The sequence below is a fragment of the Crotalus tigris genome, unplaced genomic scaffold (assembly GCF_016545835.1).
Source record: "Crotalus tigris isolate CLP2741 ecotype Arizona unplaced genomic scaffold, ASM1654583v1 scf7180000018925.3142382, whole genome shotgun sequence".
NCBI lineage: Eukaryota > Metazoa > Chordata > Lepidosauria > Squamata > Viperidae > Crotalus > Crotalus tigris.
The window spans coordinates 929417-952031 of NW_024097278.1; the positions used below are offsets into that span (position 1 = coordinate 929417).

The 22615-nt window shown below is 43.0% G+C and overlaps 1 protein-coding gene and 1 long non-coding RNA gene across 2 annotated transcripts in view; one reads left to right on the forward strand and one right to left on the reverse strand.

Annotated features, from left to right (window-relative positions):
* MCM10 (minichromosome maintenance 10 replication initiation factor) overlaps window positions 1-22615 on the forward strand; it is a 31375-nt gene that overhangs the window by 2670 nt on the left and 6090 nt on the right. Inside the window, exons 3-15 of the mRNA XM_039357556.1 lie at window positions 198-521; window positions 921-1025; window positions 3442-3579; window positions 5153-5324; window positions 7547-7712; window positions 9559-9726; window positions 10356-10472; window positions 11894-12093; window positions 14066-14166; window positions 16042-16134; window positions 16719-16830; window positions 19733-19961; window positions 22410-22548. Coding sequence (XP_039213490.1) covers window positions 198-521; window positions 921-1025; window positions 3442-3579; window positions 5153-5324; window positions 7547-7712; window positions 9559-9726; window positions 10356-10472; window positions 11894-12093; window positions 14066-14166; window positions 16042-16134; window positions 16719-16830; window positions 19733-19961; window positions 22410-22548 — 2064 coding nt within the window. The remainder of the gene's footprint in view (window positions 1-197; window positions 522-920; window positions 1026-3441; window positions 3580-5152; window positions 5325-7546; window positions 7713-9558; window positions 9727-10355; window positions 10473-11893; window positions 12094-14065; window positions 14167-16041; window positions 16135-16718; window positions 16831-19732; window positions 19962-22409; window positions 22549-22615) is intronic.
* LOC120314452 lies at window positions 286-22469 on the reverse strand. Its single transcript, XR_005558434.1, has 4 exons — window positions 22332-22469; window positions 16694-16811; window positions 1373-1463; window positions 286-424 (listed from the first exon to the last, which is right to left on the reverse strand). It is a non-coding gene; the product is annotated as an uncharacterized LOC120314452 (long non-coding RNA).

Genomic DNA, 22615 nt, shown 5'->3' on the forward strand with positions numbered 1-22615 from the left:
CTCTCTTAATTATCTTTTTCCTGCCATATTGCCAAAGCTAGCTTTCTAGTGCCGGTATGCTGTACCCAATAAAGTTTTGCATTAGAGATCCAAATGGCTCTGTGGTGTATTCGCTTTGTTAGGATCCTTAGCTGGAACCTTGACAGCTGCTCTGTTGGATCATTGCTAACTTGGCCATTACCCATTTTTTCTTCCAGGAGATGATGACTTAGACCTGTTAGCGTCTCTCTTAGAGGAGAATGAAGCCCAAGAAAATTCTGCAGAGAAGAAAAGAGCAGCTGAGCATCGAGATGAGTATGATTTACTCTTTGAGGCGGAAGACGATGAGTCCTACACCTCCTACAACGAGGAGCTGGAAGTAGAAGAGGAGGGGTCCACTGGTAACCAGGAAAACGTGGCTGAGATCTTTTGGGACGTGACTGACCTGTTGGAGGAAGAGAAGAAAGAGGAAAACATTCAGAAGATGTCCCGTCCTGTAGCTCCTGATCAAGTGATAGAACCTTCCAAGGAAGATCTTCAAGGTCTCTTGAAACCTTCCTACGTTTCTGATGGTTAAAAGCAGGGGGGTCTTCAAACTTGGCCCTTTTATGACTTGTGGACTTCAACTCCCAGAATTCCTCAGCCAGCATGCCTGGCTGAGGAATTCTGGGAGTTGAAGTCCACAAGTCATAAAAGGGCCAAGTTTGAAGACCCCTATTTAAAAGTTATCTATCCTGAGGCTATTGCCACGAAAATCTCTAATGATTTAAAGAAATGGAATTAAAACTGCAGCCAGATATTCCTAGCTCTGGCTAACAGCAACATATAAAGCAGCGCCTTAAATATTGGTTCATCAGGGCTTTTTTTCCCCCCTAATTTTTAATTAACCTAAGTTTAGGCTTCCAATGATATTTGTCTTTCTTATTCTTGTTGCCTCATAGATGAGTTGAGAAAATTGCAAGAGCAGATGAAAAAATTGCAGGAGCAGTTACAAAGCACAGCGATTGGAAAGCCAGCCGATTCTAATCTCTGCAAGAAAACATCTGGTAATTGCGTTTTTTCCTTTTTGACCACCCTGCTCTCCAGCATGTTATCTTGCATTTCATCCTATGGATATTTTTTGTAAGCCCGGGCAATTTGCTAAAATTATACAAATCCCAATGTTTTAATCAAATCTTTAAAATGCGACAATATTTTAACATCATGTAAACATTTCAAATACAGTACAAGTAGCCAGATAATCACGTTTTGGTTGCTTGGCAACCGGCCTGCCTTTACGGCTGTTTGCAGCATCCCACAGTCACACAGCTGCAATTTGTGACTTTTTTTTCCCTGCCAGAAACTGATGTTTACTTCCGGTTTCTGTGACTCCCCCCCCCCCGCAGAAACTGACGTTTACTTCCGGTTTCTGGCCAAACGTGCCCATTGCAGAAAATGGATTTGTTTCACAGCCCCAGTGTTCTGTCATGCTTGCTTAATGATCGCTGCAAGAAAGAACATAAAATCTGGTCACACAGTGACTAGCTAAACAACCGAGAAGACTTTTCACCATAATTCCGATCTCAATTATGGTCCTAGGTCGAGGACTATCTATACATTTGTGTAAAAAAAAAACAAAAAAAACCTTGAGATGATTAGGATCAGAATGAGGAAACAACTAGAGGAGAAGTCATTTTGGCAATAGTCACACTCAGCGCAGAATAGTAAATATTGTTTCTTTTAATCCAGCGTAAAAGGAGTTGTATACAGTAGTGGCCAAAATTGTGGAAACCTTTTGGGGAAAGTGTACAGTAGAAAGGCCACCTTTGGTTAAGTTTCCACCCATTTTTCTTCTAGTTTCTTTATAACTGTAGCCTTGCTCATTTAATAATACTATTTTACATCGCTTGCTGGGTGACCAGTCAACTTTTTGCACCATTACTTTAATTTTACTACGTTTTACAAGCTCACTAAATGAAAGAACACAAAAAAAACCCAGCAAACTTGATAGCGATCATATAACACACTGACAAATGTCCTGTCAGCTTCAATACATGACATCATTAACTGAATCCTACTGTGATTTGATTAGCTCATTGCCAAAACAAGATGACACCTGATTGGCTCTCTAAACACTCCTGCTCATTGGCTACAATCAGATGAAGGAAAGCTACCTGAGATCCACCTAAGCAAGTTGTGCTTCCTTTTTCTGATTATTTGGCTATAACTTTTCATAGAATACAGTACAGATAATTGAACAAACTATGTTACATTACATTCTTGATTAAATTATCTTTCCATTGATATATAATTTTATGGTACTACTCCCCCCAAAAAAAGTAGTGTTATTAGCCATCAAACCTCAAAAATACACTTTTCCCAAAAGGTTTCCACAATTTTGGCCACTACGGTAATACATGAGAGAGAAAGATGGCTTAGGTATTATTCACTGATTCATCAGCCACTCGAATTAATTTGTTTGGATTGACGGTGCAATTTCCAGGATTTGATAATTGTGCTTAAATTTTGCATTTTTTTAAGTCTCCTGTTTCTAGTCTTTGCCAGTTTTTGTGATCTTGTGTCGTATTGAAGCAAAACAAAAGGGTAACACCAATATACAACTAAATTTCATTTTTGATGTGTGCCATTGTGCCCACAGTAAACAAAATGACAATAAAGGTTATCTAATCAAATCTGAAACACAGCTGAGCTCAAAGTATCAAAGAGAGATATACACTAAGCATAAATATTTACCCAAGGGTTTTTTTTTTCTATAAAGTGGTACCTTGGTACTCAACTGCTTTGAAAATCATCAAATTTGGTCCTCAGTGCATTTTGTCCCTGAACATGTAGTCCTCGACTTACCACAGTTCATTTAGTGACAGTTCAAAGTTACAACTGCATTGAAGAAAAAGGGACTTACAACCGTTTTTCACACTTAGAACCATTGCAGCATCCCCATGGTCGCGTGATCAAAATTCAGAGGCTTGGCAACTGGCATGTACTTATGACAGTTGCATCATCCCGGGGTCACGTGATCTCCTTTTGCGATCTTCTGACAGGCAAAGTCAATGGGGAAGCCAGATTCACTTAATAACCCAATTGCAATGATTCCCTTAACGACTGTGGCAAGAAAGGTCATAAAATGGGGCAAAACTCACTTAACAAATGTCTCACTTAACAACATAAGTGTTGGACTCAGTTATGGTCGTAAGTCAAGGACTACTTGTCCTCATCGTTTGTTTGGTACTCAACACACCCGCTGAAACTTGTCGGTGTCGGCTGCCTTGTGGACTCACTACATTATTCCTTATGGGAGAAATTTGTTTTGTATTCCTTGTTTTTGGTACCAAAAGTCATCACAACTCCCAGAACCGATTAGCAGTGAGTACTGAGGTACCACTGTAAATGCATTGAGGCTGTTTCTGATACGTTCTAGCTGAAAACATACGTCTTTGATACATTCTTTGATTTCTTGATCAGGTAAATCAACCGCTGCTGTCATTAAGGAAAGGACTCCTTCAAAGGTTCAAAAATGCCCATCTTTTTCAGCTAAGGGGAACAGTCCACCTTTACCGCTGCCAAAAAGCGAGTCCCAGAAAGCCAAATCTATGATTGCAGGTATATTTTAGCCATTCCTTCCACTTGATTTTTGGCAGAGTGCGAAGAACCGTTGCCGAAATTGGGTATGTCTAGTTTAATGAAGAGAAGGACGAGGGGGGACATGATAGCAGTCTTCCAATATCTCAGGGGCTGCCCCAAAAAAGAGAGAGTCAAGCTATTCTCCAAAGCACCGGATGGCAAGACAAGAAGCGACAGATGGAAACTAATCAAGAAGAGAAGCAACCTAGAACTAAGGAGAAACTTCCTGACAGAACAATTAATTGGTGGAACCGCTTGCCTTCAGAAATTGTGGGTGCTTCATCCGTGGAGGGTTTCAAGAAGAGACTGGATATCCACTTGTTTGAAATGGTATAGGGTCTCCTGCTTGACGGGGCTGGACTAGAAGACCTCCAAGATCCCTTCCAGCTCTATTCTGATTGAAATAGAAGTATCATAGATTATCCTAAAATGATGTATTGTGTTGACTATGGTAGTGGAAGCAGCAGAGAATGGTCTACAATCCAAAATCCAAGCCCACCAAATATCGTGACTGCCCAGTAACATCAATAATTGTAGTCCAGCTAAAATAACAGAGACAGTATTGTACGTTCAGAAGATTAAATTAGAATTTCATCTGGTATAAAGCAGGAGTAGGCCACCTTGACTCCTTTATGACTCGTGGACTTCAACTCCCAGAATTCCTGCGCCAGCCATGCTGAGGAAAAATGGAGAGGTTTCCAAGCTGAGCCATGCTGGCTCAGGAATTCTGGGAGTTGAAGTCCACGAGTCATAAAAGAGCCAAGGTTGCCTACCCCTGGTATAGAGTTTCCTGCCTGAGCAGGGGGTTGGACTAGAAGACCTCCAAGGTCCCTTCTGCCTCTGTTATTTTGCTATAAAGCCTGCTTCTTTCATATCTTTCAAATGGTGAAGAGATGTTTCTTAAGGCAATGGCTTCACAGCTTGGGAATTTTGCACTGATATGTTGTTGTTAATTGCGAAGTCGTGTCCGACCCATCGCAACCCCATGGACAATGTTCCTCCAGGTCTTCCTGTCCTCTACCATCTTCTGGAGTCCATTTAAGTTCTCACCTACTGCTTCAGTGACTCCATCCAGCCATCTCATTCTCTGTCGTCCCTGATATAGTTAAATATAGTTAAATGCACTGATATAGTTAAATGCAAATAGGGCTTGTGCAGATTTGCATAATTCTACTTCTGGAATTTAAGATGTCATAAATGAGACGTTGGAGAAGGACACTATTGATGGCACAGTTTTTTCAGCGTGCTCTCAGTTGCTGAAAAGAGCAAAATAAATCAGAATGACGTATCCATGTGGAAAAAGTTATTTATTTATCTGTGTTTTGGGGTTGTTGGCACCTTTTTTAAAAAAAATTATTATTTTCGGGGGGGGGGGGAATATACCTGCAGGCAGAATTGACGGTGGCTGATTTGCAATTTTATTCCCCGGGGAAAAATTAGCCACTTATTGTTAAACACAGACGCTTCTATTATTAAGGCTTTCCCTTTATGTTGTTTTTTTTCAGTTTTCTTCTGGGATAATGGTGTATTCTTTGTCTTCTGCTCCTTATAGTGAATAAGAACCACACTTCAAAAGCTACGTCTAGTCTGTTCTCTCAACCACTTAAATCAATGGTTGGAAACAGACCCTCTATGGATTCCAATAAGAAAATTCCAGTAACAAAAAATTCTGAGGGCAAAACTCAAGATGTTTCCCTGGAAATCTACTCTGGGCTGAAATTAAGGTGAGCAAGCTATCTGGAATAACCTAATTAGCTTTTTAAAAATGGATCACAAGGGGAATTATATACAGACCTTGCTAAAGAACAATTCTACCCTCAACGCCAAGGGCGTAATTTTATTCTGGATGTATTACATGTAGTCCTCGATTTATGGCCACAATTAAGCCCAAAAGTTCTGTTGCTAAGCAAGACATTTGTTGAGTGAATTCTGGCCCATTTTAAGACCTTTCTTGCCATAGTTGTTAAGTGAATCACTGCAGTTGTTAAGTTAGTAACCTGGTTGTTAAGTGAATCTCGCTTCCCCGTTGATTTTGCTGGTCAGAAGGTCACAAAAGCGGATCACGTGACCTGGGACACTGCAACTGTCATAAATACGAGTCAGTTGCCAAAGGTCTGAATTTTGATTCTGCAACTGTCCTAAGTGTGAAAAACAGCCCTGTCACTTTTTTCAGTGTCGTTGTGGCTTGGAAGTACCTTAAAACCTTGCTAAGATTCTTCAAAGCACATTTTCAGTCTTAAGGAGTTGTCTGTGCTTTTGAAAAAAAAACAGAAGGTGCTTTTGAATTTGATAGACAAAGACTGTAGGCTATGTTCTTGACTATATAGATGATGAGACTGCAAGGCGATCCAACCGGTCAGTCCTAAAGGAGATCAACCCCGACTGCTCTTTAGAAGGCCAGATCCTGAAGTTGAAACTCAAATACTTTGGCCACTTAATGAGAAGGAAGGACTCACTGGAGAAGGGCCTAATGCTGGGACAGATTGAGGGCAAGAGAAGAAGGGGACGACAGAGAAGGAGGTGGCTGGATGGAGTCACTGAAGCAATAGGCATGATTTTAAATGAACTCTAGATGATGGTAGAGGACAGGAAGGCCTGAAGGAACATTGTCCATGGGGTCGCGATGGGTCAGATACGACTTCGCAACTAACAACAACAAGATGATGAGACTCTAGAACAGGCATGTCAAACTCGCGACTTTTTCCCCATTGCAGACAATGCGGTGGATGCGGTTTTGGTGTGACGCATCTGGCCCGCGGGCTGGCAGTTTGACATGCCTGCTCTAGAAAGAGTGCAGAGCAGAACAACAAAATGATCAGGGGACTGGAAGCTAAAACGTATGAAGAACGGTTGCTGGAATTGGGTATGTCTAGACCAGTGGTTCTCAACCTTTTTAATGCTGCAACCCCCCAATCGGTCGTAAGTCGAGGACTACTCAACCGGTCCTAAGTCGAGGACTACTCAACTGGTGCAGCACCGTTTGCAGAATGGGACTTTTGGCAGGCTCAGCAGGGCAGAGACAGCCTGGACAATTCCTATTGGCTTTTGAAAGCCAATAGAATTAGACTCTATTCAAGAGAGTCTATTCTATTGGCTTTCAAAAGCCAATAGAATAAAAGGGAGTAGCACAGCTAAGGAAAAGGGGGAAAAAATGGCGGACTGCGTTGTTTGGCGACCCCCGTGAAATGGTCGTTCGACCCCAAATGGGGTCCCGACCCACAGGTTGAGAACCACTGGTCTAGACTCTAGTTCAATGAAAAAAAGGACCAGGGGCGACATCATAGCTATGTTCCAGTATCTGAGGGGTTGCCACAAAGAAGAGGGAGTCAAGCTAGTCTCCAAAGCATCTGTAGGCAGGACAAGAAGCAATGGATGGAAACTAACCAAAGAGAAAAGCAACCTAGAAGTAAGGAAAAATTTCCTGACAGTGAGAACAATTAACCGGTGGAACAACCTGCTTCCAGAAGCGGTGAATGCTCCAACACTGGAAGTTTTTAAGAAGAGACTGGACAGCCATTTGTCCGAAATGGTATAGGGTTTCCTGCCTGAGCAGGGGGCTGGACTAGAAGACCTCCAAGGTCCCTTCCAACTTTTATTATTATTATTATCTAGTATCAGCATTTTTGATAAATGTTTGAAACACCTTTTTTATTATTTCTTGGTTGGAAATGTCACACGGCCTCCTGGTTGTGTCGAGTGATGGACGGTTAAGGCAGGGGTCCCCAACTCCTGGTCCGTGGACCGGCAGCGGGCCACAACATGCCCGAAACCAGGCCGCGCAAACAAGCAAAGCTTCATCTGTGGGGTGCAGGGATCATGAAACCAGGCCTTCTCTGGTCCGTAGAAAAACCTCTTTCCACAGAACCAGCCCCTGGTGCCCAAAAGGTTGGGGACCTCTGGGTTAAGGGGTTCCGCCTCTGATGGGGGATTTCTGATTTCCTCGCAGAAAACCCCGCGTCTCTTCGGCTGAGATGGAAAGAAAAATGAGAGGGCGGCAGCTGATTAGACTCTCTCTGCTGCAAGACAAACTCCGCTCGGCCAATCTTGAAGAAATGGACTGGGTGACCTTTGGCATCATAATAAAGAAAAAGATTCCTCAGAGTTCCAGCAACGTAAGTGCTTGTATGTTTGCCCGGATCTCGTTGGCCTTTCGAAGGGAGCTGGCGGGAGATCAAAGCAACACATTCCTATAAATTTCTCACCTTTCAGATTTTACTTCGACTGTAATGGAGGTGCTGTAAAAGGCACTGTAAACAGGAGTGTTCTTTGAAAAAAGCATTTGGGCAAAAAAAAAAATTTTTTTTTTTAAATGATCTTTCTGTTTTCCCCTGGCCTGCTTTCAATCTTGCGTTATGCTTGGAGAAGTTGCCAGAATGAAAGATATCGGCCTTCAGTTTTGCTTCAAAGAGACTGGGCAATTCTTCATTAGTTTGGAAATCCTGGCAGCGCCTGTCCTACGGCCACAGTTGAGCCAAGTGGCTAAGTGAGACGTTGGTGAAGTGAGCTTTGTTCCATTTTTGCAACCTTTTCCTGCCCCCGGTTGTTAAGTGAATCACTGCAGTTGTGAAGTTAGTCAACCCGGGTTGTTGAGTGAGTCTGACTTCCTCCACTGACTTTGCTTGTCGGAAGGTCGCAAAAGGGATCACGTGACCCCCCCCCCGGGGGGGGACACTGAAAACCGTCATAAATAGGAGTCAATTGCTGAGCGTCTGAATTTTGATCATGTGACCATGGGGATAATGCAACGGTTGTAAGTGTGAAAAACAGTGCTAAGTCCCTTTTTTCAGCACTGTTGTAACTTTGAATGGTCACTAAATGAACTGTCGTAAGTCGAGGACTGCCTGTACAGTCTCATGTATAGTCTTCTATCCATATATAGGGGGTGAAATGTCCAGGGTTTAGCAATTACCCAAAGGAAAATATTAGTCAGTATCTATAACTTAGCAATAGCACTTAGACTTATATACCGCTTCGTAGGGCTTTTACAGCCCTCTCTAAGCGGTTCATAGAGTCAACATATTGACCTCCAACAATCTGAGTCCTCATTTTACCAACCTCAGAAGGATGGGAGGCTGACTCAACCTGGAGCCAGTCAGGATCAAATTCCTAACAGTGGGCAGAGTCAGACCGCAATGCTGCCTTTTAACTACTGCATAGCACGGATGGATGGATGGAAGGAAGGAAGGAAGGAAGGAAGGAAGGAAGGAAGGAAGGAAGGAAGGAAGGAAGGAGAAAAGAAAGAACAATAGCAATAGCACTTAGACTTATATACCGCTTCATAGTGCTTTGAAGCCCTCTCTCTGCGCTTTACAGAGTCAGCCTCTTGCCCCCAACAATCTGAGTCCTCACTTTACCCAGCTCGGAAGGATGGAAGGCTGAGTCAACCTTGAGTCAGTCAGGATCGAACTTCTGGTGGTGGGCAGTGAGTTAGCCTGCAATCCTGCATTCTCACCACCGCCGAAAGAAAAGGAATAGCAATAGCACTTAGATTTATATACCACTCTCTGAGCAGTTTACAAAATCATCATATTGCCCCCAACAATCTGGGTCCTCATTTCACCGACCTTGGAAGGATGGAAAGCTGAGTCAACCTTGAGCCGGTCAGGATCGAACTCCTGGCGGTGGGCAGTGAGTTAGCCTGCAATCCTGCATTCTCACCACCGCCGAAAGGAAAGGAATAGCAATAGCATTTAGACTTATATACTACTTCACAGTGCTTCACAGCCCTCTCTGAGGGGTTTATAGAGTCAGCCTATTTGCCCCCAACAGTCTAGGTCCTCATTTCACCGACCTGGGAAGGATGGAAGGCTGAGTCAACCTTGAGCCAGTTAGGATCGAACTCCTGGCAGTGGGCATTAAGTTAGCCTGCCATGCTGCATTCTCGCCACCAATTAACCACTTAAACCAATTATTGCATATCAATGCAATACTTCTTCTCACCGTCTGCCTCTCTTCCAGGGTAAAACATTCAGCATCTGGCACCTGAATGACCTGCGGGACTTCAGCAGGTCTGTCTCTCTCTTCCTGTTTGGGGACGTTCACAAAGAACACTGGAAGACGGATAAAGGCATGGCTGTAGGCCTCCTCAACGCTAATCAGATGAAACCCAAGGAAGGATCAGAAGAGGTATGGATAAGGATGGGGCAATAATGTTGCCTATGTAAAACCAAGAAAGACTGTATAAAACAGGGGTAGGCAATCTTGGCCCTTTTATGACTCGTGGACTTCAACTCCCAGAACTCCTGAGCCAGCATCGGGCAACGATGGCCCTTTCATGGCTTGTGGACTTCAACTCCCAGAATTCCTGAGCCTGCATGGGGGAAACTTCGGCCCCTTCATGGTTTATGGACTTCAACTCCCAGAATTCCTGAGCCAGCATGGGGGAACTATGGCCCCTTCATGGCCTGTGGACTTCAACTCCCAGAATTCCTCAGCCTGCATGGGGGGAACTATGGCCCCTTCATGGTTTATGGACTTCAATTCCCAGAATTCCTGAGCCAGCATGGCTGCCTCAGGAATTCTGGGAGTTGAAGTCCACAAGTCATAAAAAAGCCAAGGTTGCCTACCCCTGCCCTAGTATAAAACAACTCCCACTGTAATCTTCTACTTTTCGATTTAGAGTAAATCCGGTGCCATTTAGCTCTACATAAAGGACAGAAGGCTGCAGTCTCAAAGGATAGGGTGGCATTTTTAGCATCATCTGAAAAAATTTGTTTGGCTTCCTGGGAGCTGAAAACTGCCGTCTTTCTTCTCAGGTGTGTCTGTCTGTCGATCACCCACAAAAGATCCTGATTTTAGGGGAAGCCATGGACTTGGGAACTTGTAAAGTGAAGAAAAAAAACGGAGAGCCTTGTACTCAGATGGTTAATCAGGTATGTGTGTATCAGCCGGTTAAAAAGTGTCTTTGGCCTTTAGGTTTTCATACAGGTAGTTATTACCTATAAATCACAATTGAGGGTAATGAAAACACTGGGAAGCAAAAGTTCCCCACAACAGGTGGCCAAGAACTGAGTTCTCTCTGAGCTACAAATTTCATTTATAAAAATAATACATTTCTGTTGTTGTAAATCGAGGACTATCTGTAAAGCAGGACATAAATAAATAAATACTAAATAAATACATTTCCTCTGCCCACCTCAAATCTTGTGTTCATCCTCTACAGATGGTCCTCAACCTATGACCACAACTGAGCCCAAAATTTATGTCTCTTAAGTGAGACATTTGTTAAGTGAGTTTTGCTCCCATTTTACGACCTTTCTTGCCATAGTTGTTAAGTGAATCACTGCAGTTGTTAAGTGAGAATCTGACTTTCCCAACTAACTTTGTTAGTCAGAAGGTCACAAAAGGGAATTGCAGGACCCCGGGTTCGCTGCAACAGTCGTAAGTGTGAAAAACAGCCTGTTTTTCAGCGCCGTTGTAACTTTGAATAGTCGCTAAATGAACTGTTGTAAGTCAACTGGCTGTAAATAAATAAATAAAATAAACATAAAATATAAATGAATACTAAATACGTACAGTAGTGGCCAAAATTGTGGAAACCTTTTGGGAAAAGTGTATTTTTGAGGTTGGATGGCTAATAACACCACTTTTGTTTTGGAGTAGTACCATAAAATTATATATCAATGGAAAGATAATTTAATCGAGAATGTAATGCAACAACGTTGGTTCAATTATCTGTACTGTGTTCTATAAAAAGTTATAGCCAAATAACCAGAAAAAGGAAGCACAACTTGCTTAGGTTGATCTCAGGTAGCTTTCCTTCATCTGATTGTGGCCAATGAGCATGAGTGTTTAGAGAGCCAATCAGGTGTCATCTTGTTTTGGCAATGAGCCAATCAGATCACAGGAGGATTCAGTTATTGATGTCATGTATTGAAGCTGAGAGGAGGACATTTGTCAGTGTGTTATGTGATGGCTATCAAGTTGGTTGTGTTTGTGTGTGTGCGTGTGTGTTCTTTCATTTAGTGAGCTTGCAAAACTTAATAAAATTAAAGTAATGATGCAAAGAGTTGACTGGTTGCCCAGAAAGCAATGTAAAATAGTATTATTAAGTGAACAAGGCTACCGTTATAAAGAAATTAGAAGAAAAATGGGTGGAAACTTAACCAAAGGTGGCATTTCTACTGTACACTTTTCCCCAAAAGGTTTCCACCATTTTGGCCACTACTGTACATTTCCTCTGCCCACTTCAAGACTTGTTGTTCATCCTCTGTCGGGAATACCTGCAACTGCAGCTTATCCACTCCCCCCTTTGGTCAGTGGGTCAGTTTTCAGGACCTCCTTTGTGTTTCAGAGCGAGTGCGAGTATTGTCAGTATCATATACAAACCGAGTATCGGAAACTGAGCTCTAAGCGAGCAGACCTGCAGTCCACTTTCTCCACCACCCGGGCACCGAAGAAGACAGCAAAGAGGAACCTCAGCTTGAAAGGGAGGCTTTGTCAAGACGGCTTTTACTACGGCGGCGTTTCCTCCGCAGCTTACGCTGCTTCTGTGTAAGGAAATGCTTTTAGGTCAGACATGTCAAACACAAGGCCCGGGGGCCAGATGCAGCCCGCAAAGTGGTTTCATGTGGCCCGCGAAGCCATCCTGGAAACAGTGAGGGAACGGCCCCCGCTGCCTTGGCCCTGGCCCAGGCCGGACAGGAGCCAATGTACAATTTTGTGGTGGCCATCTAGGCTGAAACTCATTCAGTCTTAGCTCCACAAGGCCGTGTGGAAACAGCGAGGAACCAGCCCCTGCCGCGTCGGCCCTGCTCCCTGGGTGCATGCTGAGGAGGTGTCACCCTTTGTGAGGAATGAAGACATGCACCATCGCCTGCAAGTGGCCAGCAAATGGCCCTCGCCTACTTCACATATCCGGCTTGATGGGCTCCGGCGGAGGGTTTCGGCAGGCAGTGAGGCTCCTCCAGTGGACCATGCCTTGGCACTTGCCCCGGTCCCACCCCCTTCTGCCAGGACCCTCAGATTTGTCCCATTCCTGCCCAGGCCCCCATAGGTCCCCTTGACGCGAACGATGTAGAGCTGGCCATGCCCACCCAGTAGGCCACACCCACTCCATCCACGCCCACCCAGTAGGCTGCACCCACCCTGGCCACACCCATCCTGCCCCCTGAGGGCAACCGCAATGCTGATGCGGCCCTCAATGAAATTGAGTTTGACACCCCTGTGGTAGCTGGTCTGGGCCCCGGGGTTGCTTATCCAGATCTTGGTTTAATTAGAGTTGGAGGGGACGTCTTCTAGTCCAGACCTCTGCTCAGGCAGGAGACCCTATACCGGGAGTGTCAAACTGCCGGCCCACGGGCCGGATCCATCATGATAAAATCACACCCACCCCATTGCCAGCAATGGAACAAAACTCACGATATGTCATGACACATCACGCGACATTGTGACTTTGACACCCCTGCCCTATACCATTCCAGACGAGTGGCTGTCTCATCTCTTCTTAAAAACCTCCAGTGATGAAGCACCTACAACTCCTGAAGGCAGGCGGTTCCACTGGTTAATTGTCCTCACTGTGAGGAAATTTCTCCTTAATTCCATATTGCTTCTCTCCTTGGTTAGTTTCCATCCGTTGTGTCTTGTTCTGCCTTCCGGTGCTTTGGAAAATAAATGGACCTCCTCCTCTTTGTGTCACCCTCTCAAATGCTGGAATACTGCTATGCCACCCCCTAGGGCAGGGGTAGGCAACCTTGGGTCTTTTATGACTCGTGGACTTCAACTCCCAGAATTCCTCAGCCAGCATGGCTCAGCTTGGAAACCTCTCCCTTTCCCCTCAGCATGGCTGGCTCAGGCATTCTGGGAGATGAAGTCCACGAGTCATAAAAGAGCCAAGGTTGCCTACCCCTGCCCTAGTCCTTCTTTTCATTAAAGTAGACGTGAAAAGAAGGACTAAGGGTGACAGGATAGCAGTGTTGCAATATCTAAAGCAGCGGCCCCCAACCTTTCGGGCACCAGGGACCGATTCCGTCGAGAGAGGTTTTTTCGTGGATTGGAGGGGAAGTTGTTTTGCATTCTGCGGACAAGACTTTGCTTGTTTGCGCAGCCTGGTTTCTGGCAAGCCATGGCCTGATGCCAGTCCATAAAGAAGAGCCACGGCAGTGCAGTGGTTAGAATGCAGTACTGCAGGCTACTTCTGCTGACTGCCGGTTTTCAGCAGTTCGACTCTCACCAGGCTCCAGGTTGACTCAGCCTTCCTTCCGAGGTCAATAAAATGAGGATCCAGATTATTGGGAGCAAGATGCTGACTCTGTAAACCGCTTAGAGAGGGCTGTAAAGCACTACGAAGCGGTATATAAGTCTAAATGCTATTGCTATTAGATTAGCTGGATGGAAATTAATCAGAGAGAGAACCCATCTAGAACTTTTCCCTCCAGAATTAATTGTAATGATTTAGACATACAAAAAGACTTAGTATGGCTTTGATTTCCAGCCCTTAAGTTGTGTTCTTGTGTATCCTCTTCAGGGCTGCTGCTGCTGTTCCCAAAAAGAAAATCCAAACGACTTTGACAAATTTGGTGGTAAAAGGAGTGGATGCAATCCTGCAGGAAACCCAAGGAAAACTGGGTAACCCTTTTCTGTTTTCTGAAGCTTGCTGTGTTGGAGAGTCCTATTCTTTCAGCCTGGTTCTTTGTTGTTTTTTTGTAGGAGTTTTTATTGGGGGGATTTTCTCCATACATTCAGTAATAATTTTTCAACCAACGTGCTATCTGAGTTTACATTCGCCAATGCATATTTAATTCCTAATCCTTTATTCTTTTCTCTAGCCATCGATAAAATAAGTCCCAAATCTGATAATATTCCGTTTCTTCATTTTCTTTCAGTCTTATAGTCAGTCTATCCATCTCTGCGCATTCTAGTATTTTTTTAATTGTCTCTTCATCCGATGGTATTCCTTCCTTTTTCCACTATTGCCCAAATATAATTCTTGCCGCTGGTTCTTTGGCGTACAAGTATTCCTGGGGAATACGTCACTTTTTTTGGGGGGGGGTAGTACCATAAAATTATATATCAATGGAAAGATAATTTAATCAAGAATGTAATGCAACAAAGTTGGTTCAATTACTTGTATTCTATGAAAAATTATAGCCAAATAACCAGAAAAAGAAAGCACAACTTGCTCAGGTTGATATCACGTAGCTTTCCTTCATCTGATTGTAGCCAATGAGCGTGAGTGTTTAGAGAGTGTTCAGGTGTCATCTTGTTTTGGCAGTGAGCCAATCAGATCACAGTAGGATCCAGTGATTGATGTCCCGTATTGAAGCTGAGAGGACATTTGTCAGTATGTTATGTGATCGCTATCAAGTTGGTTGTGGTTTTTGTGTGTGTGTGTTCTTTCATTTAGTGAGCTTGTAAAAGGTAATAAAATTAAAGTAATGGTGCAAAGAGTTGACTGGTCACCCAGAAAGCCATGTAAAATAGTATTTATTAAGTGAACAAGGCTACAGTTATAAAGAAATTAGAAGAAAAAGTGGCGGAAACTTAACCAAAGGTGGCATTTCTACGGTACACTTTTCCCAAAAGGTTTCCACAATTTTGGCACTACTGTAAGTAGAGGTAGCCCTTGACTTACAACAGTTCATTTAGTGACCGTTCAAAGTTACAACAGCACTGAAAGTGACTTATGACCATTTTTCATACTTAGCGACCGTTGTAGAATTCCCATGATCAAAATTAAGGCATTTGGCAATGGATTCATATTTATGACGGTCACAGTGTCCCAGAATCATGTGATCCCCTTTTGTGACTTGACGAGCAAAGTCAGTGGGGAAGCCAGTTTCACTTAACAACGATTGTTACAGAATAACCGCAATGATTCACTTAACAAGAAGGTTACAAAATGGGGCAAAACTCACTTAACAAATGTCTCACTTAAGCGGCAGAAATTTGGGGCTCCACCGTGGTCGTAAGTCGAGCGCTGCCAGTTATAAATATCACCATATCATGCTATTCATGTTTATGGATTTAAGCAGAGAGGAAATCTGTTTTTTTCTTCTGATTCCACTCTTTGCTTCCCCGAAGGCAATTCTGGTCTTCTTCCACTCAAAGGCCAAACGCAAGGGTAGGCAACCTTGGTTCTTTTATGACTCGTGGACTTCAACTCCCAGAATTCCTGAGCCAGCCATGCTGAGGGGAAAGGGAGAGGTTTCCAAGCTGAGCCATGCTGGCTCAGGAATTCTGGGAGTTGAAGTCCACGAGTCATAAAAGAGCCAAGGTTGCCTACCTCTGGCCTAGGCCGCTTTATGACTCGTGGACTTCAACTCCCAGAATTCCTGAGCCAGCATGGCTCAGCTTGGAAACCTTTCCCTTTCCCCTCAGCATGGCTGGCTCAGGAATTCTGGGAGTTGAAGTCCACGAGTCATAAAAGAGCCAAGGTTGCCTACCCCTGGGCCCAAGCGTGATCTGCAGCTCAGAAGATCTCACTTTGTGGTTTCTTTTCAGGTCTGCCAAAGCCACCCTGTTCAGAAGAATTCAAGGAACTGTTGGCCATGCCCTCATCTGGAGCCCGGAACCTCAGTAAACACTTCGACCGAGGTGGGGCCTTAGATACGTTGGAAACGAACAGGGGATAAATGCTGGCTTGTTTGGCTGAGAAGAGCTGTCACATCTTCATGTGGATGAAGGTTCTCAGTCATCCAGGTCCTGGTTGTCCCAAAGGTGCTTTTTCAAAAGGCAACTGGACTTTCTTGGTTTTTCCTTGAAGGCGTTTCGCTTCTCGTCCAAGAAGCTTCTTCAGTTCAACTGAAGTGAAATGAACTGAAAAAGCTTCTTGGACAAGAAGTGAAACATCTTCAAGCAAAAACCAAGAAAGTCTAGCTGCGTTTTGAAAAAACACCTTTGGGATGTCACATCTTCATCTTTCTTATTTCCTTTCTTTTCCTTTCCTTCCTTCCTTCCTTCCTTCCTTCCTTCCTTCCTCTTCTTTCCTTTCCTTTCCCCTTCCTTCCCCCTCTCTTCCTTCCTTCCTTTCCCCTTCCTTCCTTCCTTCCCTCCTTCCCTCTTCCTTCCTTCCTTTCCTTTACCCTCCCTTTCTCCCTCCCTCCCTCCCTCCCCCCCTCCTTCTTTCTTTTCTTTTCTTTCCCCCTTGGCTTACCGCTTCTTTCTTCTTCCTTTTTCAGGATTTACAGGAAAGCCAGCTGTCCACTCCATCTCTGCCTCAGCTCTGCTGAAGCAACAGAAACGGCAAATGTTGGAGGCCCGGAAGCGAAGATCTAATGAAATACAAAGGAGGTAAGAACACTCTTTCAGTTTTGTTCTGTTGGAAGACATGGCTAGATGGTCCTATTTTTTTTTTTAGACTATCCAAGTAGTCCTTGACTTACAACTACTCGTTTAGTGACCGTTCAACGTTATGACTGCACTGAAAAAAGTGACTTTACGAGCCTTGCAGCAGCCCCGTGCCCACATGATCAAAATTCAGGCACTTGGCAACTGGCGTGTATTTATGACAGTTGCAGTGTCCCGGAGTCGTGTGATCACCATTCATAACCTTCCCAGCAGCTTCTGACAAGCCAAGTCAGTGGAGAAAGCTAGATTCACTTAACGACTTAATGATTCCCTTAACAACTGCAGTGGTTTGGGGCATATTGGGTGGATAGCCATAGGAAGACATCAAGCTGGAGAAGTCTGGGCAATTTTGATAATCAGCAACTTTTTGAGATTTTAGGAAGGACTATCCCAAGGGTAGGCAACCTTGGCTCTTTTATGACTCGTGGACTTCAACTCCCAGAATTCCTGAGCCAGCCATGCTGAGGGGAAAGGGAGAGTTTCCAAGCTGAGCCTGCTGGCTCAGGAACTTCAACTCCCAGAATTCCTGAGCCAGCCATGCTGAGCCAAGGTTCCCCACCCCTGCCCTATATCAGGGGTCCTCAACCTTGGCAACTTTAAGACTTGTGGACTTCAACTCCCAGAATTTCTGAGCCAGCATGGCTCAGCTTGGAAACCCCTCCCTTTCCCCTCAGCATGGCTGAGGGGAATTCTGGGAGTTGAAGTCCACCAATCATAAAAGAGCCAAGGTTGCCTACCCCTGGACTATCCCAATCTCTTTTTGGGAGATAACACCAATCTCTGATGGAGCAAAAATCACCTCTAGACAAAAGGGACAGGCAACTCTCCCTGACACGATAATAAAACTTTTTGTTTTTCTGCCAGAATGATCTGTGTCAGCATTCCAGGGGCCATTGTGTTTTCCAGAACGAGAAGTTGTAGCACATTCCAGAAAAAGAACACACTATTCCAGAACATACCAGAATGTTCTTTTACAGGCTTTTTATATACACACAGCTACGGTTACTGAACAAGGCTCCCGCTATCCTCGGCTATTGTCTTCAAAGGGATCAAATAAATGATTCTTACATAAATTTAAAATGCTTGCTTCCTCTCTGGCTAGTTCAGATCAAAGTAATTTCCTCAGGGCCAGCCCTCCCATCAATTTCCACATTTCCCTCTTTTATGTTTTTTGAGGAAGATCTGCTGATTTTTAATTTCTAGTGAATTTCTTAAAGGGATTTTTAGTTCTCCTGTTTTTGCCATTCCTTGAGGTGATCTTCCTGACGAACCCAAGCAAATCTTGGATATTGATCTACTTTCTTTGAGTTTATAGGCTTCAAGGCTGCCTTAGCTACGTAGGAAAAAAAAATACAATATGGATTTTGTAACAGGCTGGTGGCATCCGCCATTCTCAGCTCAGAAAACTGGGACGAGTCCATGCAAACCAGAAGCATTTATTATGTGGAGCTGCTTACAAAATTACATATATGAAAAATTTATCAGAATCTTGTATCAAACTTCTTGTTTTTTTTAAAAAAAAAATCTTTACAGATAGTTCTCGTCTTATGACCATAACGGATCCTGCTGTGATCGTCGTAAGCCATGATGATCATAAAATGGGTCACACATGCAACAGACCCAGTTTTACAATCTTTTTTGTAGTGAACGCCATAGTCATTAAGCAAACCAACAGTTTATAAATGCTGGTTTTCTGCAAAACCAGCATAAAATGCAGTCTGGGGTGCTACAAACAGGCATAAACGTGCCCTGGTTGCTGAGTGGCCAACATTTGGTCATGTGACCACAAAGGGAATTGTCAGATTTTTGAATCTGGTTCATAAGTAGCCCCCCTCTGCCCCCTTTGAACAGTCACTAAGCAGTCATAACTGAGGACTCCCTGTATAGAAAACTATGTTAATTTTTTTTTAAAAAGCTGGCTGGGTGCTGTATTTTCATTTTGTTAAAATAATTTTAAAAAGATGCAGAGAATAAGAAATTAATCAAAGCATATGGAGAAGATGGATAGAATATGTTCAGAAGAAATATGGAACTACAAAATTTCATTTATTTTATGAGTAATGGATTTTTTATAAAATTATGATGTTAAACTTTGAAGAGAGTTAAGGGTTAGTATGATTTTGGTTATTGTATAATTAGTAAACTTAAGTAGATTATGTTTAATATGTTTGTATAACCCTGTACTTGGCTCTGGGAAGTTGGGGGGGAGGGGGGAGGATGGGTTGGAGGTTAAATAGGTCAGATAAGTAGAAATAGTTGGGTTTTTTGTTTTGTTTTGTTTTGTTTGTTTTTTTGTGGTTTTTTTGTATATAATATTGATGTTTTAACTTGGAGAGAGGAATTGCTCGGGCATTTCCCCTGGACTGCATCCAGAGTGAGAAGATAGGAGGAAGGTTGAGGAGAAGGAGGAGAGGAGGAGATTGAGGAAGAAGAGGGAAAGAGGGAAGTGAGAGAAGAGTTAGAGGATGGATGCGGTTTGGGGGGAAATGGGTGAGCAATACCGAAAGTTGTGTGTATAAATTTACTTTATTCTTTATCTAAAGTACTTTTTATGAATGTAATGAAAAATTGAAAATAAAAAAATCTTTTACAAAAAAAAGAAGAAATTAATCAAAGCAGTTTTTGTCTCGGATTCAATTTGGCGAAAGGCGTCATTATCTTGCGCGTTAATCCTCCGGGACATTTATAGGGCCTGATCCAGGATATTATCCCCTTGGAAACGGTCATAAACAAATCTCCATCATTTCCCGAGAGACGCTAAAAACAGACACGGGAGCAGACTCTCTCTGGTGTTTACCTCCTTCACCCAAAATGACAATTCTGTTTTTTCATCTTTGTGTTCCAGGTTTCTTCAGGACTCTGCTCCTAAAAGGACCCCAGCATCACCCTCCTCTGTGGGGCAGGCTGTGGTACAGTCCCCAACCCCAGGGGCCGAGTTTCCTAAAGCTGGACAACTATCCAGCCCCCAGACCCCCAGACTTGGTTCGGGCTTCTCTGAAGGGGGCGACGTTCTCTTTTTTGATGATTGCCCCCCTCCGGCCCTCAAACTGAACCACCTGGCGGAAGCCAAAAAGGTAACAGAGCCCCCCGACTCGAACACTGTGCCAAATGAATTCCTTTTTTTATGTATATATAAATTCCTTTATTAAGTTTCAAAAACAAACATTAAAATACCAACTAGCCTAAAGGGAAAATCGGGGGGTGGGGAGAGAGAATAACAGGACAGGCTGCAAATAGAGGCAAAATAATGCATGCAACAAATGTGTAACCAAAGGGGCCTCCAATGTATTTCAAGTGCAGAGGTAGAAATACAATGCACAGCAAACTTTCTTTAATTTAAATAAACAATGTTTAAACTCTCGTAAAATGATAAATAATCTAAAAATCAACATTTATAATAATAATAGTAGTAGTAGTAAAGTTGGAAGGAACCTTGGAGGTCATCTAGTCCAACCCCCTGCTCGGGCAGGAAACCCTACACCATTTGGGACAAATGGCTGTCCAGTCTCTTCTTAAAAACTTCCAGTGTTGGAGCATTTACTGCTTCTGGAGGCAGGCTGTTCCACTGCTTAATTGTTCTCACTGTCAGGAAGTTTCTCCTTAGTTCTAGGTTGCTTCTCTCCTTGATTAGTTTCCACCCGTTGCTTCTTGTCCTGCCTTCAGGTGCTTTGGAAAACTAAAACTTCCTTAGTTTTAATCGCTGCGGCAATGGATGAATTGATTCATAGGTAGTCCTTTCAATAGCTTGATTCCCAGCACTGCCTGCTAATATTTTTTAGCCATGTAATAAACTTTCTGCCGCTTCTCCAAATCATGGGTTCGCTTGCTTTTTCATTTGAATTACTTATTAATTGGGGTTCCTTCCAAAATTCCCCCCAAATTCCTACTCGAACCATGGATGGAGAATGGGATCCTGAAGGGTACAAAGCTTTTTTTCTTGTTTTTCTTTTTTTTGTTCAGAGAAGGAAATTGTAACGTATGTGGCACAGTTTGGGTGATTTAAATTGCTTATTATATATAACCTATGATCTCTCCGATTGAATTTGTCGGAAAAATCTGTGAACATAGGACATGTGTAACTTTTTAAAAATTACAGTAGTGGTCAAAAATTGTGGAAACCTTTTGGGGAAAGTGTTCAGTAGAAATAAGATAAGATAACCTTTATTGTCATTTTTATACTGTGGGCACAATGGCACACATCAAAAATGAAATTTAGTTGCCCGCTCTCAAAGTGAAACACTTACATGACACACACCTAAACATACTATGAACAGCATATGTATGCTACCTTTGGTTAAGTTTCCACCAATTTTTCTTCTAATTTCTGTATAACTGTAGCCTTGTTCACTTAATAATACTATTTTACATTGCTTTCTGGGCAACCAGTCAACTCTTTGCACCATGACTTTAATTTTATTATGTTTTACAAGCTCACTAAATGAAAGAACACAAAAAAACTCAACCAACTTGATAGCAATCACATAACACACTGACAAATGTCCTCCTCTCAGCTTCAATACTTGACATCAATCACTGGATCCTACTGTGATCTGATTGGCTCATTGCCAAAACAAGATACCTGATTGACTCTCTAAACACTCATGCTCATTGGCTACAATCAGATGAAGGAAAGCTACCTGAGATCAACCTAAGCAAATTGTGCTTCCTTTTTCTGGTTATTTGGCTATAACTTTTCATAGAATACAGTACAGATAATTGTACAAACTATGTTGCATTACATTCTTGATTAAATTATCTTTTCATTGATATATAATTTTATGGTACTACCGCCCCCCCCAAAAAAAGTGGTGTTATTAGCCATCAAACCTCAAAAATTCACTTTTCCCAAAAGGTTTCCACAATTTTGGCCACTACTGTACAGTTTGTGAACGTGCTGTGTTCATCACTGTACACGACGTAACTTCCTTTTGTCGTGCTGGCTGTTCTTACGGGGTTGAATTTTGGGGGGGGGGGTAAAAAGTTTTTATTTTCCATTTTTCATTACACTATTACAAAATACTTCAGATAAAAAGTAAAATAAATTTATACACACAACTTTCGGTATTGCTCACCCATTTCCCCCCAAACCGCATCCTCCCTCTAACTTCCTCCCTTACTTCCCTCTTCTTCCTCACCACTCTCCTCCTCTCCTCTTTCTCCTCAACCTTCCTACTTGCTTCTCCCCTTCCTCCTACCTTCTCATCCCACTCCGGATGCAGTCCAGGGAAAAATGCCCGAGCAATTCCTCTCTCCAAATTACAATATCAATATTATATACAATAAAACTATTTCTACTTATCTGACCTATTTAACCTCCAACCTACCTTCCCCCACCCCCACCCCATCCCCTCCGACTTCCCAGAGCCAACTACAGGGTTATACAAACATATTAAACATAATCTACTTAACTTTACTAATTATACAATAACCAAAATCATACTAACCCTTAACTCCCTTCAAACTTTAACATCGTACAGGGTTGAATTAAAATGGTTGATTGCGCTTCTAATGCCTCCCTTTAGATTGCAGCGATAAGGAAACTGCGTGCAAAAGGGCAGATCCTTTCCAAAGAAGATCCAAACAGCGTCAAACGGAAACGGTCAGATCTCGACATTCCAGGGATTTCTGAAAGAGTGGAAAAAAATATCACCAGTTCAGAAGGTATGAAAAAACACTAGAGTCCATGATGGTTATCAAACAATTACTTTGTCGGTCTATTTGCAGACTT